General features: G+C 39.3%; 1 protein-coding gene across 13 annotated transcripts in view; it reads left to right on the top strand.

Annotated features, from left to right (window-relative positions):
* Positions 1 to 12,454, top strand: part of TCF4 (transcription factor 4) — a 359,688-nt gene that overhangs the window by 122,631 nt on the left and 224,603 nt on the right. For all 13 annotated transcript variants that reach the window (XM_022584419.3, XM_022584426.3, XM_022584420.3 and 10 more), the window contains 2 exons: positions 543 to 604; positions 3,451 to 3,547. In XM_022584419.3, coding sequence (XP_022440127.1) covers positions 543 to 604; positions 3,451 to 3,547 — 159 coding nt within the window. The remainder of the gene's footprint in view (positions 1 to 542; positions 605 to 3,450; positions 3,548 to 12,454) is intronic.

Raw genomic sequence — 12,454 nt, 5'->3', positions numbered from 1 at the left:
TGGAAATAGACTACTGAATCCTTTTTCGTCTTGCATATTTTGTTCATGTCTCTTGTTTGGTGGGATAAGCCTTGGTAAGAGGACAGAAAGTGTCTAGGAGCATTATGGCATGGATGCAGCTAATATTAGTATGGATATGTACCTGATTTAACTGTGTGTGTGTGTGTGTGTGTGTGTGTGTGTGTGTGTGTTTATTAAGATTGTGTTAGTGTATTTTTAACTTACCTTGTCCAAAAGATTTTAATAAGACTTTAAGTGAAGTTTCAGGTCTATAAAAGTTGAGGCTATGAAACATTGTGAAGGATGGAAGTAACTTTTATGTTCATACCTCTGGTTCCTGAGGGTCCAGTTCATTTCTGCTGTGAATTTAAATGACTTAATTTAAGTAGATGGGTCAGAAGCCACTGTCATCATGGTAGCCTCGTGCCTGATTCTTAATTAAAGGCAACAGGAGATTAATTTGAAACATTAATTTAAAAGTGCATATGCAAAAAGAAAGACTTATTGCAAGAAAGCCTAAAGAATTTTTCTCTTGTCCCTAGATGTAGAAGACAGAAGTAGCTCAGGGTCCTGGGGGAGTGGAGGACATCCAAGCCCGTCCAGGGTAAGTATATCTAATCTTTTTCCCACAACCAGACATCCACATATGTAAATTGACAAACTGTAGGTGAGTTTCTCTCTCTCCCACACACATCTGCACAGATATATATGCATACTAAGTTTAATGAGGATCAGCTTCTTCTTGGCACTTTTTTTCATTCTCTTATTGGATGTTATTATTGATTTTGACACCTCTTCCACTTTGGCTAACCAGAAGAAAAAATCCTTCATTAAATATTTGGCCTTACTTTGTCAGTTATTGATCCAGTGTTACAGAAAGTTATTCGTTGTAGATGGTGCAACGTTGAGAAAAATCCTAGTATCCCTGGAATGTGTTGGTGTAAATAAACCACTGAATAATTCTGAAGACATAGTATTAAGTTCTAGCCTACCAGTATAATCTGCATAATAAATCTGAGTTGATTTCACTTTGCAAACATATGTTTATCCCACCAGTAGTGCCTTTGGTCACCAGTGGGTTCATTCAAATTTTTGCCACTACTTTCCATGGTTTTTGGTTGTTAGTTTGAATGTCATGGGAAGACCGTGGCATGGCATGCGAGTGGGTTGGTTAGGCCATACGTGTTTTTGTATGTATACGACCTTGGGTGTGTCGTTTCACTTTCTTGGGCCTCATTTTCCTACTTTGTAAAATGAAGAAGTAGAACCAGAGGATCTTTCATGTTCCTTCCGACTTAAATGTGTATGATTTTATATATAGTCTGTCTTTAATGGAGTCATTTCTAGGCCCTCTAAAATCCATGTCAGTTTTTATAATATACATATAATACCCCAAATTAGAAATAGACTTAGAGCACATAGTAAAACACCTGCCCCCCCCCCCCCCCGCAACCAGCTGTATAGCTAGATGAAGCATTCTGCAGGAGGTGAGGGGGTAACGTTTTGCTTTAAGTGTTCACATAAATTTGAGGTGGAGGGAGGTCTCTATCTTGGCATAAGAGGTAAGGAAGGTAATCAAGCTGTCAAAAGGAGGCCATCTCAGCAAGTCGTAGTTCGCCATTTCCACCTGTTCTTTGGCCTTGGGGTTCAACGCTCTAGTCTTCAGGGTACAGCAGGAGCTCTAAGCTTACCAGTTACTTTGTTGAGCGCTTGCACCAGCTGTCAAGTCTGACATTCTCGTGCATTATATGGATGGGTTGAGGAAATCTTTCCTCCTCCTCACATTACAGTCCACACTTGCAGAAATAAATCCATTCCCCCTGAAAGCAAGCGTAGGAGATGACAGAATGTCCCTCTATTGTTTAGTTCCTTCAAATGTACTTAATTTCTTCTGCTTTCTCAGTCTAATACACGTAGTACTTTTAATTGTTCTTCTGAGAACAAGGTCCATTTAGGATAGTCTTGACTTTTATTTGGCTTTCATGAACTGTCTGGCCACTTTTTTTTTCCAGGAAATACGTTAGTGAATAATTTTGAATCAATATTTTGTAATTTATATTTTCTAAATTCAGGGGGTTGGCACGAGACATGTTACTGTGGCTGACTTGTATCGGGCAAACATGCCGCGTCTCTCTTTTTTCATCTTCACGTGGTGATGTTTTTAGTCACCTTGAAACACTGTGCTGAGGTTTTAAATTAGATAATGTATATTAAGCGTTCAGTAACTCTGGAGGGTGAGGACTCTTAATAAATAATAATTAGTATTATGCAACGTCTGGCATAGAACCAGTGAGTGTAAGACCCATGCTAGGTATTAAAAAACATGACATCTTTTTATACACTGACATAGTGGCAGCATCACATGACAGTATCATTCAAGTTAATTTTTATAAATGAGGAAAGGCGATTGACAGCGGGGTAGTTTGGAACCTTAAGGCTTCCATTGATTCTCTAGTGAGGTGATGCACGTTTTCATTTTTCCTACAGCATCTGTCCCTTTCGTGTGGGCAGATTCTGCCCTTTGGCTAACTTGCCAACTGACACCTCTGAGTAAATTTGACTTAGTCTTTATGGGCAGGGCAACCAGCTGAGCAGCATGGCTTTTTTCCCTTTCTGGTCATTTGATGTATCTTAGTAGACTGAAATTTGAACCATATAAGATAGATGATTTTAACTCCTTCCTGTATGTTATCCAATTCCTCCATTAAAAGCAAGTGGCTGGGCAGTTTAAAAACATTATTTTAATTTAGAATTCCCCTTAGAACTATGAGATGATCATGATAATGACAGATTTCCACAGATTAGTGTCTGCTTTAAAACTATTTTTTTCTTTGTCTAAATTCAGAATTTATGCTTAAGTTTCTGATGTTCATTTATAGTCCTGTTGTAATAATTTTAACATTCTTATGTGTTAATTACTCATGGAATGATCCAATTCTCTTACAACCACAGTAACAACTACAAGAAAACATTGAAATTTCAATATCATAAAACCCAAGGCTGCTGTTTAAAAGGTTCTGCCTTCGCCTTCCAAAGGCAATGCATTACAGGTTATGGGTAACTTTCCCATAGCACATTTTGCTTTTTTTTTTTTTGAAATAATGTGGGCTTTTCAAAATAATAACGTAATATTTACAATAGAGTTTATATGTATCAGGTGTTTTACATGCATTATTTCATTTGATCATGTCAATAACTTCATGCAGTTGGTTCCATTATTATTATTCCCCCAATTTCACGGCTGTTATGAGGAAGATGTGGACTCTGCAGACTCTAGAGCCCTCTATTTCCCACCGTACCTGTGAAGATGCAGCTTCCTTCTAATGAGGTGCCAGGGTGGGAATGGTGGACTCCAATTTCTTTGGGTTAGAGAGGTGTCAACAGTCGGGCATACTTATGTGCTGATGTATTCATGGCGAATTTAAACTTATGCTGTTATTTTATTTGCAGAACTATGGAGATGGGACTCCCTATGACCACATGACCAGCAGGGACCTTGGGTCACATGACAATCTCTCTCCACCTTTTGTCAATTCCAGAATACAAAGTAAGACTAATTTTGAATTAACATGCATTTTTTGAATGCTTATGTTTTACCTTGGAAGGGAGAAGAAAGCCCAGACAGAGATTCTGTTTTGTAGGAACTTGGATTTTCAGCCAGTTCGCTATAGTAATTTTAAATTGCAGAAAAATATTGACAGTCTATGCTTGGTAATAGCATATACAGGACTAAGTTTTACAACCATGTGGAATTACCTAATTTCAGTGATACTGAATCCATGTGGAAAATTTGTGCTTCTTAGACATAAAGCACTTCTCCCAATTTCAATGTTGCAACAGTTGTTTTCTTCTTTTTTTTTTTTTTTTTTTTTTTTTGCGGTACGCGGGCCTCTCACTGTTGTGGCCTCTCCCGCTGCGGAGCACAGGCTCTGGACGCGCAGGCTCAGTGGTCATGGCTCACGGGCCCAGCTGCTCCGCGGCATGTGGGATCTTCCCGGACCGGGGCACGAACCCGTGTCCCCTGCACCGGCAGGCGGACTCTCAACCACTGCACCACCAGGGAAGCCCGCAACAGTTGTTTTCTAAGTTTAAGGTTGATGAACTGAAAGCAGTGAATATTTAAAATAATATCATTGGGCCTATCCATTGTCAATGAGATAAAGTCATTGTTAGCTTGAATTTTTATTAAAAGGGTTATGGAAATCCCTTTAATAATAGGTTTAGTGTGCTTAAATCAAAGTAGCATGTTCAAGTTGAATTGTAAAGTCTGGTTATGTATTTATCAAGGCGTGAACTTTAGTGCTGATGGTCTAGGAGGTCCCCATCCTACTTCATGAAGTGAGCTACATGTAGTTTGAGACAGTCTTTGAGTTTCTAGCATGCCTTTCATACTGGCATCTTTAGCGTACGTTTCTGCTTTGACTACCCTGTAGGGATATTTTTTTTCACAGCCGTAACCTGAGCAATGGAAAGACAATTTACAATGGCTTAAAAGGTCCCAATAGCTGTTACTTTAGTTTTGATTGGAAAAAAAAAGATCTCCGTTCTAATAAATGTGAGTTTTAACAATATTAATAAATCTCTCAATGTGGCCAAATCCTGTTGTGAATCCATCAATAAATGAGGTTAAATTTCATGTCCCAGGCTGTTGGGCTATACTCCAAGGAAAACACACAGCCATATATATATCATTCTGAGACCATAATTGCAGATGCTTCTGAGAAGTCCCAATTTTTCAGCCTTGGACACTATACTTGTTATTTAAGGTGTATATTGTTCTTGAATCTCAGTCATTTTTTCAAAAGTCACCATCAAATCCACCTAAAGGGACTTCAGGTATTTAACACACTATAGTCAAAGCAGAGAAATACTAGGAATTTATTTTTAATGGGCCATAAAGTGTCATCCCAACTTTGAGGACCACGTTCTTCAAGTTGTGTTTGACCATAGGTTGTTCTTATGTTTGTTCTCTTTTTTTTTATTTTAACTTTCATATTTATGTTTTAACTTTGTAGCTAAAGTAAAAATCCCAGGTTTTTAAATCCATTGTTGATAAGAGATGCAGTGTTTCCAGGATAGACAGATGCAGGTGACTAGATATATTTGTCAACTTAGATTTTAAAGAAAAACTTTAGATTTTTTTCGATGACAGTAGTAATAATTCTAGAATCTCATATCATCCCATCTCTATTTCTCCTCATCCAGCTTCATAAAATAAAAGATTAAGCTGAAAATAATCATCTTGAGAAGTAGCACGTAAAAAGTATATTAAAGAATTTCCTTGGAAGATTCTAAACCTATCCTCCAACGAGCTAACGTAAAATAGGATAAATTACTACTCATATTGAGAAGTTTACGTTATGTCCATGAAAAAGTTTTCCTCAAGAACAACATGATAAATTAATATTACAGAAGACACCGAACAATACAGAGATACCAAATAATTGTTCTTGTTTGTGTATCCTCCTGGGTAACTGTTTTACGAACCAAATTCGTTTTTCAATCCAAACAGTATTAGAATATAAGTGGGCTGAGAGTCTAGAGCTGGAATGGAGAGAGCTGACTCTTTTCACTTAGTTGTTGTTTAAGCTGAAAGTCCATGTCAGCTGTGTTCTTTTATCCCGTCTGCCCTCCTTCCCATTAAACCCTTAAATATGGAGGCCAAGACAGTCTCCTGCATTGTGGTAGGAAATGCTACTATGTCCGGGAGGCTCCCACCCACTGTTCCCAATGAAAGGACTTCTCTGTTAGATAAGCTGTCTGGTCTGAAACATGGCTCTTTATTGTTTACAAACTGCTACATTTTCCACCTCAAGCAGATTTTTGCACAGAAAAGAATTGTGCCCGGGCTAAATGGTTTATCTGACATTAACGGTGCAGTGTCAGACTGGGGTCAGGGAAGTCACGCTCAGAGCCAGAGGGCATGGCGCAGTGTGCAAAAAAAAGGGAGGAAAAGACATTTAAACCACTATGAAATACCTTGCATCTTTACTTTGGAAAAGGATTAAAAAAAATATTTTTAGAGGATTAACTAGGATGCTGCATTACAAATCCACCCCCCCCCCCCGCCCCAGTTTATAATTTCTCACATCCCAAATGCCTTCTTGATTGGCTTGAGTATCTCAGGGCTAGATTCAGGGAACAAAGATGCTCATTGATTTTGCCCAAGCTGCTGTTGATTTAAAATGAAACCACTTTTGAAATGAACCATGCTTGGTGCTATGCTGTACCTTTACAAAGAGAAGAGAGATCGTTTTCAAGAAATTAAAGACAACCAATTTGCAAATGAAGACAAAGATAAAATAAGACCTATTAGTATAGCCAATAATTTGAACTCACCGAATATATGGTGTATCCTAAACTGCTCTTTGTGTCCGAATCCATATTCTGTGTTGTAATCTTTGTGGAAGTTTTCGTTCTACCAAAAGAAGATATTAGTCTTTACTGTAAGTTTTTGACAACAATTTCTACTTTCAGAATCCTTAGTTTTCATGAAAAGTGCATAGGATTTCTTTACATGTCAAAGATTTCATTCTGCTGTGATGTCACATTAGGGTAAAAGCTATAGCATCAGAAATAAATCAGCCACTTTATTAGACTAGATTCTCTGTTGTCAAATCAATCAAGTCTGTGACTGAATTAGGCGTCTGCTACAGAAATAAGTGACACTAATTTTACGGGAAAGAGTTATTAACTGCAGATGACCTATTTTTTTGGTAAACTGTTCACTTAGGTTTTATTTTATTGTGAGGAAAGAAAGAAGTAATGAGCCACTCTCTTCTTTTAGGATTCAATTATTATTATATATTTTGTTCTTTATGGCAGTGCACTATTTTGGAGGAATGATGCAGGCATTGCTAACATTTGCTTATAATTTCTGTTACAGTAACAAAACCCTTTATTACAATTCTGAACTCTGACTTCACATGAATGGTTTTGCATAAATGTTACAGTTTTTGTAATCTAATACTTACCTCTGGCACCAAAATACAAAAACTTAATTTATTTGTGTATCTCAAACTAATGCAAAATGGTATATAATTTATAAGTAATACGGTGTCTCCATTAATTTATTCCTTTAGAAATAAGCTTGCATATCTGAATATAATACCTTATTTGGTATTAGTTTGAATCCCTAAACTAAAAATAAACACGCGAACACAAGTGCACTTGCATGCATGCACACGTACGTGTGCACGGGCACGCATGCACACGTACATGTGCACACGCACACACACGCACACCTATCGTGCTAGAAGAATTAATGACATTTGGTGTATAAGGGTGCACTGCTCCTTCCATTGCTGTCTGTAGTTAGAGTTGCCATACAGAGTTTTGGAAGTTGATATTGTGTAAATCCTTTAAAGAAAAACATAACTAAAGTAAACAAAAAAAGCAAGCCCTGAAATTTGTTGTTTTAAAGAATAAGTGTGTATGGCTTTTTGTTTTTCTTTTAGTGTGGGGATGTCTTGAGGAGTTGAGATTTCAGCACTGAGTCATCTAGCTGACTGCCTGCCTTGACCAATTCATATAGTTCCTTTCTTAAATTAAAAAAATTTTTATTGAGGTATAATTGACATATCACATGATATTAGTTTTAGGTGTACAGCATCATGATTCAATATTTGTATAGCAGACTCTTTTTTTTTTTTTTTTTTTTTTGCGGTACGCGGGCCTCTCACTGTTGTGGCCTCTCCCGTTGCAGAGCACAGGTTCCGGACGCGCAGGCTCAGCGGCCATGGCTCACAGGCCCAGCCGCTCCACGGCATGTGGGATCTTCCCGGACCGGGGCACGAACCCGTGTCCCCTGCATCGGCAGGGTGACTCTCAGCCACTGCGCCACCAGGGAAGCCCTAGCAGACTCTTTTACTTGACACTTCCTGAGTCCTCACTCATTGTTTTCCTTGGGTAGAGACAAGCAAGCCAGTTTGCATTTTTACTTGTTTGAAATTCCCTGCCCTGTTTTGTATCTGGAGAGAACTAATCACTTCTTCCTTGTGTCTCCGTATGATTATTAATGATAATAACGTACACTTGATCTGTTGGAAACTTGTTCACTGCAGTTATTAAACAGTTTGATTAAACCTTTACAGGTGGTCAGTGGGTAGCTTTCAGAATATGCTAATAGGATGGAGGGGCCATGGGTCCGAGCCTTGTGCTTTTAAGAGGATTATATGCTATGGAATAGTTGAAAATCCTGGCAAGAACTATATGCAAAGAGTACGGATTTTTTTTAAAAAAAGCATTCCTGCTTGTTTGTTTTGTTTGCCAAGCATGAAGCTTTTGCAGGTAATTGTCCAAATATTTTTTTACAATGGGAGACAGTATATTTTCTAGCTACAACTTTTTGATCCAAGGAAGGATCTAAGCATGCATATTCCTTCTGTTGTTCCAGAGCCTTAATTGAAAACCAGATTGTTTGAGTGAGCAAGATGCCAGTAAGATTATAGACGTGCATTGGTAACTGAAGGATGTGAAAAGTGATACTTTGGTACGGTTGGGTGCAGCTTAGTTCAACATGAGCGGCTGTGTTTTTACATGTCCCCTTGTGAATGGTTCGGTTTCCTTATTGTGGTATTTGGTTCCTGTCCCACTCGTGGTACTCCAACAGTGCACTAAATAATTTCCTACCATAGACTAACTGATTTCTAAACTAGCTCAGTGGAACATTTTACTGCAGGATTAGATCGTGGTTCAGGCAGAACTGCAGAAAGCTGCTGGCTTATAGGATGACCTTTGAATCTCATCTGGGTTAGCGGTTGATATTTTGATTTGGTTACTGTGGTCATATTGTGACAGCTGCTAGCTCATTATAATTCGCTTCCACTGCTCCGTTTGCCGAGCAGGAATATTTAGGTTTGTATTACTTCAAAGTGTTTATGGCTACCCTGAGTTTAGCCCAGCATAAAGGTGAAGTGTTGTGAGCGCTTTCAAATCCCAGTGGTACAGTCTTGTAAAACGGCGAATGTGAGTAGATGTTAATGTTAAGGGAGTTTTTCTTTTCACTGTAAAACTGGAAATACCCAATGAAGAGGCTCTTACTTGGAAAACGGTTTTGAAAACCTTAACACACAAAGGAAAAGAATGACTACAAAGAAACATAGTTTTTTCAAAGCATGGATAAGATTTAACTTGACCTCCTGGTTCTGTATCTTATTTTTTTCCATGCTGGAATGTAAATATTTGAAAATAACAAAACCTGGACAAAAAAGTCTGTTATTTGACTTTGAAGTGTCAGAGGTCAAACAGTAGTTTAGTAATTTCATGAAAATGGAATTGTGAATGTGGATGTCAGCTCTAGAAATTTTAGTTCACTTTTTAATTGTTCTGAAGTTCAGTAGTGATAGCAGGCTGCTTACTAGTTCACTGGTGAGGGATGTCTGTGCATTTTCAATGCCTTTTTTTTATGACAGTTTTTAGCTTGAGGTTATCTTGATATCATCTGTTAGCTATCGGACTGATAATGTGGTAACAAGCAGTTTCTGAGAGAAGACATGTTTAATAGTGGTTTTATTTCTTGTTAGCTTTGTTTGGGAATTTTGTTATTTTAATGTTAGCTTAAAATGCCTTCCTGAAGTACTAACAAATAAGACTCTTTTAAGTATCATCCCCAATGATCTAATTAATGCTGATTTTGAGTGAAGGCTGGGAGCCAGAGAACTGACTTTTCTACTCTCTTTTGTTACAAATGTCTGTGGGTCTTTAGGTCAGATCTTTTTTATATCTTTAAATTGAAGGGGGAACAAGTCTCTAGATGATTTCTGAGGTAATTTTCTCAACTAATGGTCCATTGATCTTTCAGGTATGCCATTTTCTGCTTATACGGTATTTTATCTTTAGAGATGTTTTAGCGTTCTTTCTAATCCATTCGTCTCTATTTTGTGATACCTTCACGTAACTTTGCTAGTGATATGTTTTCCAAATGCAGTTCTTTAAGGCCTGATTCAAATGGATGTTGCTTTTCTACCTCAACTCATTGCAAACTATAGGTAAGGGATTGGATTGATCGGGGATAAAATAATAACTCACTAAGTTACTGTACGTCACCGGGAGAAAAGTGCTATGCATGGGCCAGGACTTGGCATAGAGTTGCAGGGCCTCAGTAAATGGCTAGTGGATTGTTTCATTCATGAATAAATTGGAGAAATCAGATATTTGGGTCTAAACCCTAAGTGAAAAGCCCATAAATTAAAGTCAGGCCTACCTTTTACTGCGTCAAGAAGAAAACCCTAAACCAGGGACAGTCATCTAGAAGTTCATTCTGTAGTTCTGTAACCTTGACTCTACAGAATGTCAGGAAACAGACCATATTACAGTGTGATAGATTTCAGTTTTCAATAAACACACCACAGATTATTTTATTTATAAAAGGAAATAAGTAAAATCAATATTTTTTGGAAGGCCACTGAAAACAGTTGTGTGTCTCCAGTATTCAGATAAGGTAACTTGTTTCCTCTTGTCCAGTCAATAAACATTTCTGTTCCTCTTTCATTAGTCTTGTTTTCTTTCCATTAGGCTGCTTGGTCGATGGTATAGCATAGCAATGCTCTGATAATCAAACACTTATAGTCAAACTAGGTGGACTAAACCAGGCTTTTTTAAAATTTAGAAGAACTGATACCAGAAAAACGTTACTTGAAAACTATACCTAGCAGAAAAGTGTAGGTCTTCTACATTACCAGAGGAAGATTTCTCACATAGAAAGTTATTGACCCTAAGAGAAAATAAATCGTTTTAGAGTCAAGTCAAAGGAAAAAGCAGTTTGTGTCAGGTAGGCATGCTTTTGCTTGGAAAGAATGGAAAATGTGACTAATGGTGGCTTACGCATAATTTTTCTCATACTAGAAGTCTGGTGGTAGGCCGTGGCTAGATTTGGTTTGCAGTTCATTGAAGTACAGGCTTGTATCTCTGTGATTCCTTTGTCCCTTCCCTCATTGTCTAAAGGTGACTGTCACAGCTTGTGGAGTCAAGTTTGGGTTTGATGCAGCAAGAAGCAGGGAAAAGGTGAGTCTGGCCGTATGGTCCCCGCCCCCCTACATCCACGGCCATTCTCCAGCTGCAGAATTTGGAGGGGGTGGGAATGTACACAACTGCTCCTCCAGCCTGTGCAATGGAAAGAGATATGAGAGAAGGGAGTTGAGAATGCACATCGGGCTTAGCCAATTTACAGGGTTTATTTAGTTTCTTTTAAGGGAAGAATCTGTAATTTTCAATTTAGCAGCTTTGAAAATAAAGAACAAGGCTCCAGCTTTCATGTGAGAAGCAAAATATAAAAATGGGTCTCGACTCTGGATTCTGGTCAGCAGATTAGAGAGAAAGACAAAGAGGCATGGAACAGAAAAAGAGCATTGAACGGAAGATGATAGAGAGAGGACCGCGGGAGAGTCGCACGGGTGGGCTGTCCTCATTTCATCGCCAAGGCTTGTGCTTTCCTTGTCCTCATCCCGTGATCAAGGCAACAACCAGCCAGAGTCAAGGGCTTCATGTCCTCATGATCCAGAACCTTCTCTTCTAGGTCTCCGGCTTGAATTCCTGCCAGGCTGTCCAGAGCTGCCTGGTCGTGCAACCGCCCATGGCTCCAGCCTCCAGCCTTGTCTCCAGTCCCTTCAGTGGTCTCTGGCAGAGCCTAAGGCTGGGGCCCACTGCCACGGTCCACTGCGGCAGCCGCTCTGAGCCGGCCTGGCATCCTGGAGCGGCAAGGTCCCGGGACATGTCACTTTGTAAGTGACAGAGATCGTTCCCCTGGGCCACTGCCAAACAGGCTCCCAGGAACTTCCCTCCAACCACCTGCCATGTCGCCGTGAAGCACTCACACAAGAATGCCCGCTGCTGGGGGCAGAAGAACCTTCTATTTTACTTTAATATGTATATAGCTGTATTGGTTGATCTTTAATGTGGAGGATTAGGTGCAGCCAACAGACATTTAATCTTGGTCAGCGCGCCAAGACTGCATGAAATTGTGGTGAGAGCTGGATCCAACTTCTGGCCAGAAGTTTCCCACCTCTGCTGATCCCAGTCACGGCATGCATCAGGCCCATGAGAACATGGGCTGGGGAGGGACTGTCGATCTTTAAAGGAAAGCAGGATATGGAATAAACAGTGCCGTTTTCCTTTAGTACAAAGTTTTCCTGTTAAGCTTTTCACTGGAAAGGCATTACCTTGAATTTTGCCTAAGCTTTTGCCACTTAAAATACGCCTGACATAGCCTTCACCAGTAATGACCTTCTTGACTGGACCCTTGGGTGGAGGGTCAGACACTTGGCAAACCTCTTACTGCCCCTCAGCTCCAGGGGAAGCAGCAGTAATTTTTAGAGTCTGTTAACCCCGCGTCCGTGAAAGTTGTGTGCCTACCTTAAGGGCGCTATTGACCTTCATTTAAAAAAAAAAGAAAATGCCGTAATCCTGTTGTCTTTGTTCACATGATAACCTTCATTAAGGACCAAAGCAGCCAAGG

The sequence above is a fragment of the Delphinapterus leucas genome, chromosome 14 (assembly GCF_059928025.1).
Source record: "Delphinapterus leucas isolate spDelLeu-1000000601 "Yukka" chromosome 14, BTC_Dleu_Yukka2, whole genome shotgun sequence".
In the NCBI taxonomy this organism is placed as follows: Eukaryota; Metazoa; Chordata; class Mammalia; order Artiodactyla; family Monodontidae; genus Delphinapterus; species Delphinapterus leucas.
This window is presented reverse-complemented; position numbering and strand designations above follow the sequence as displayed.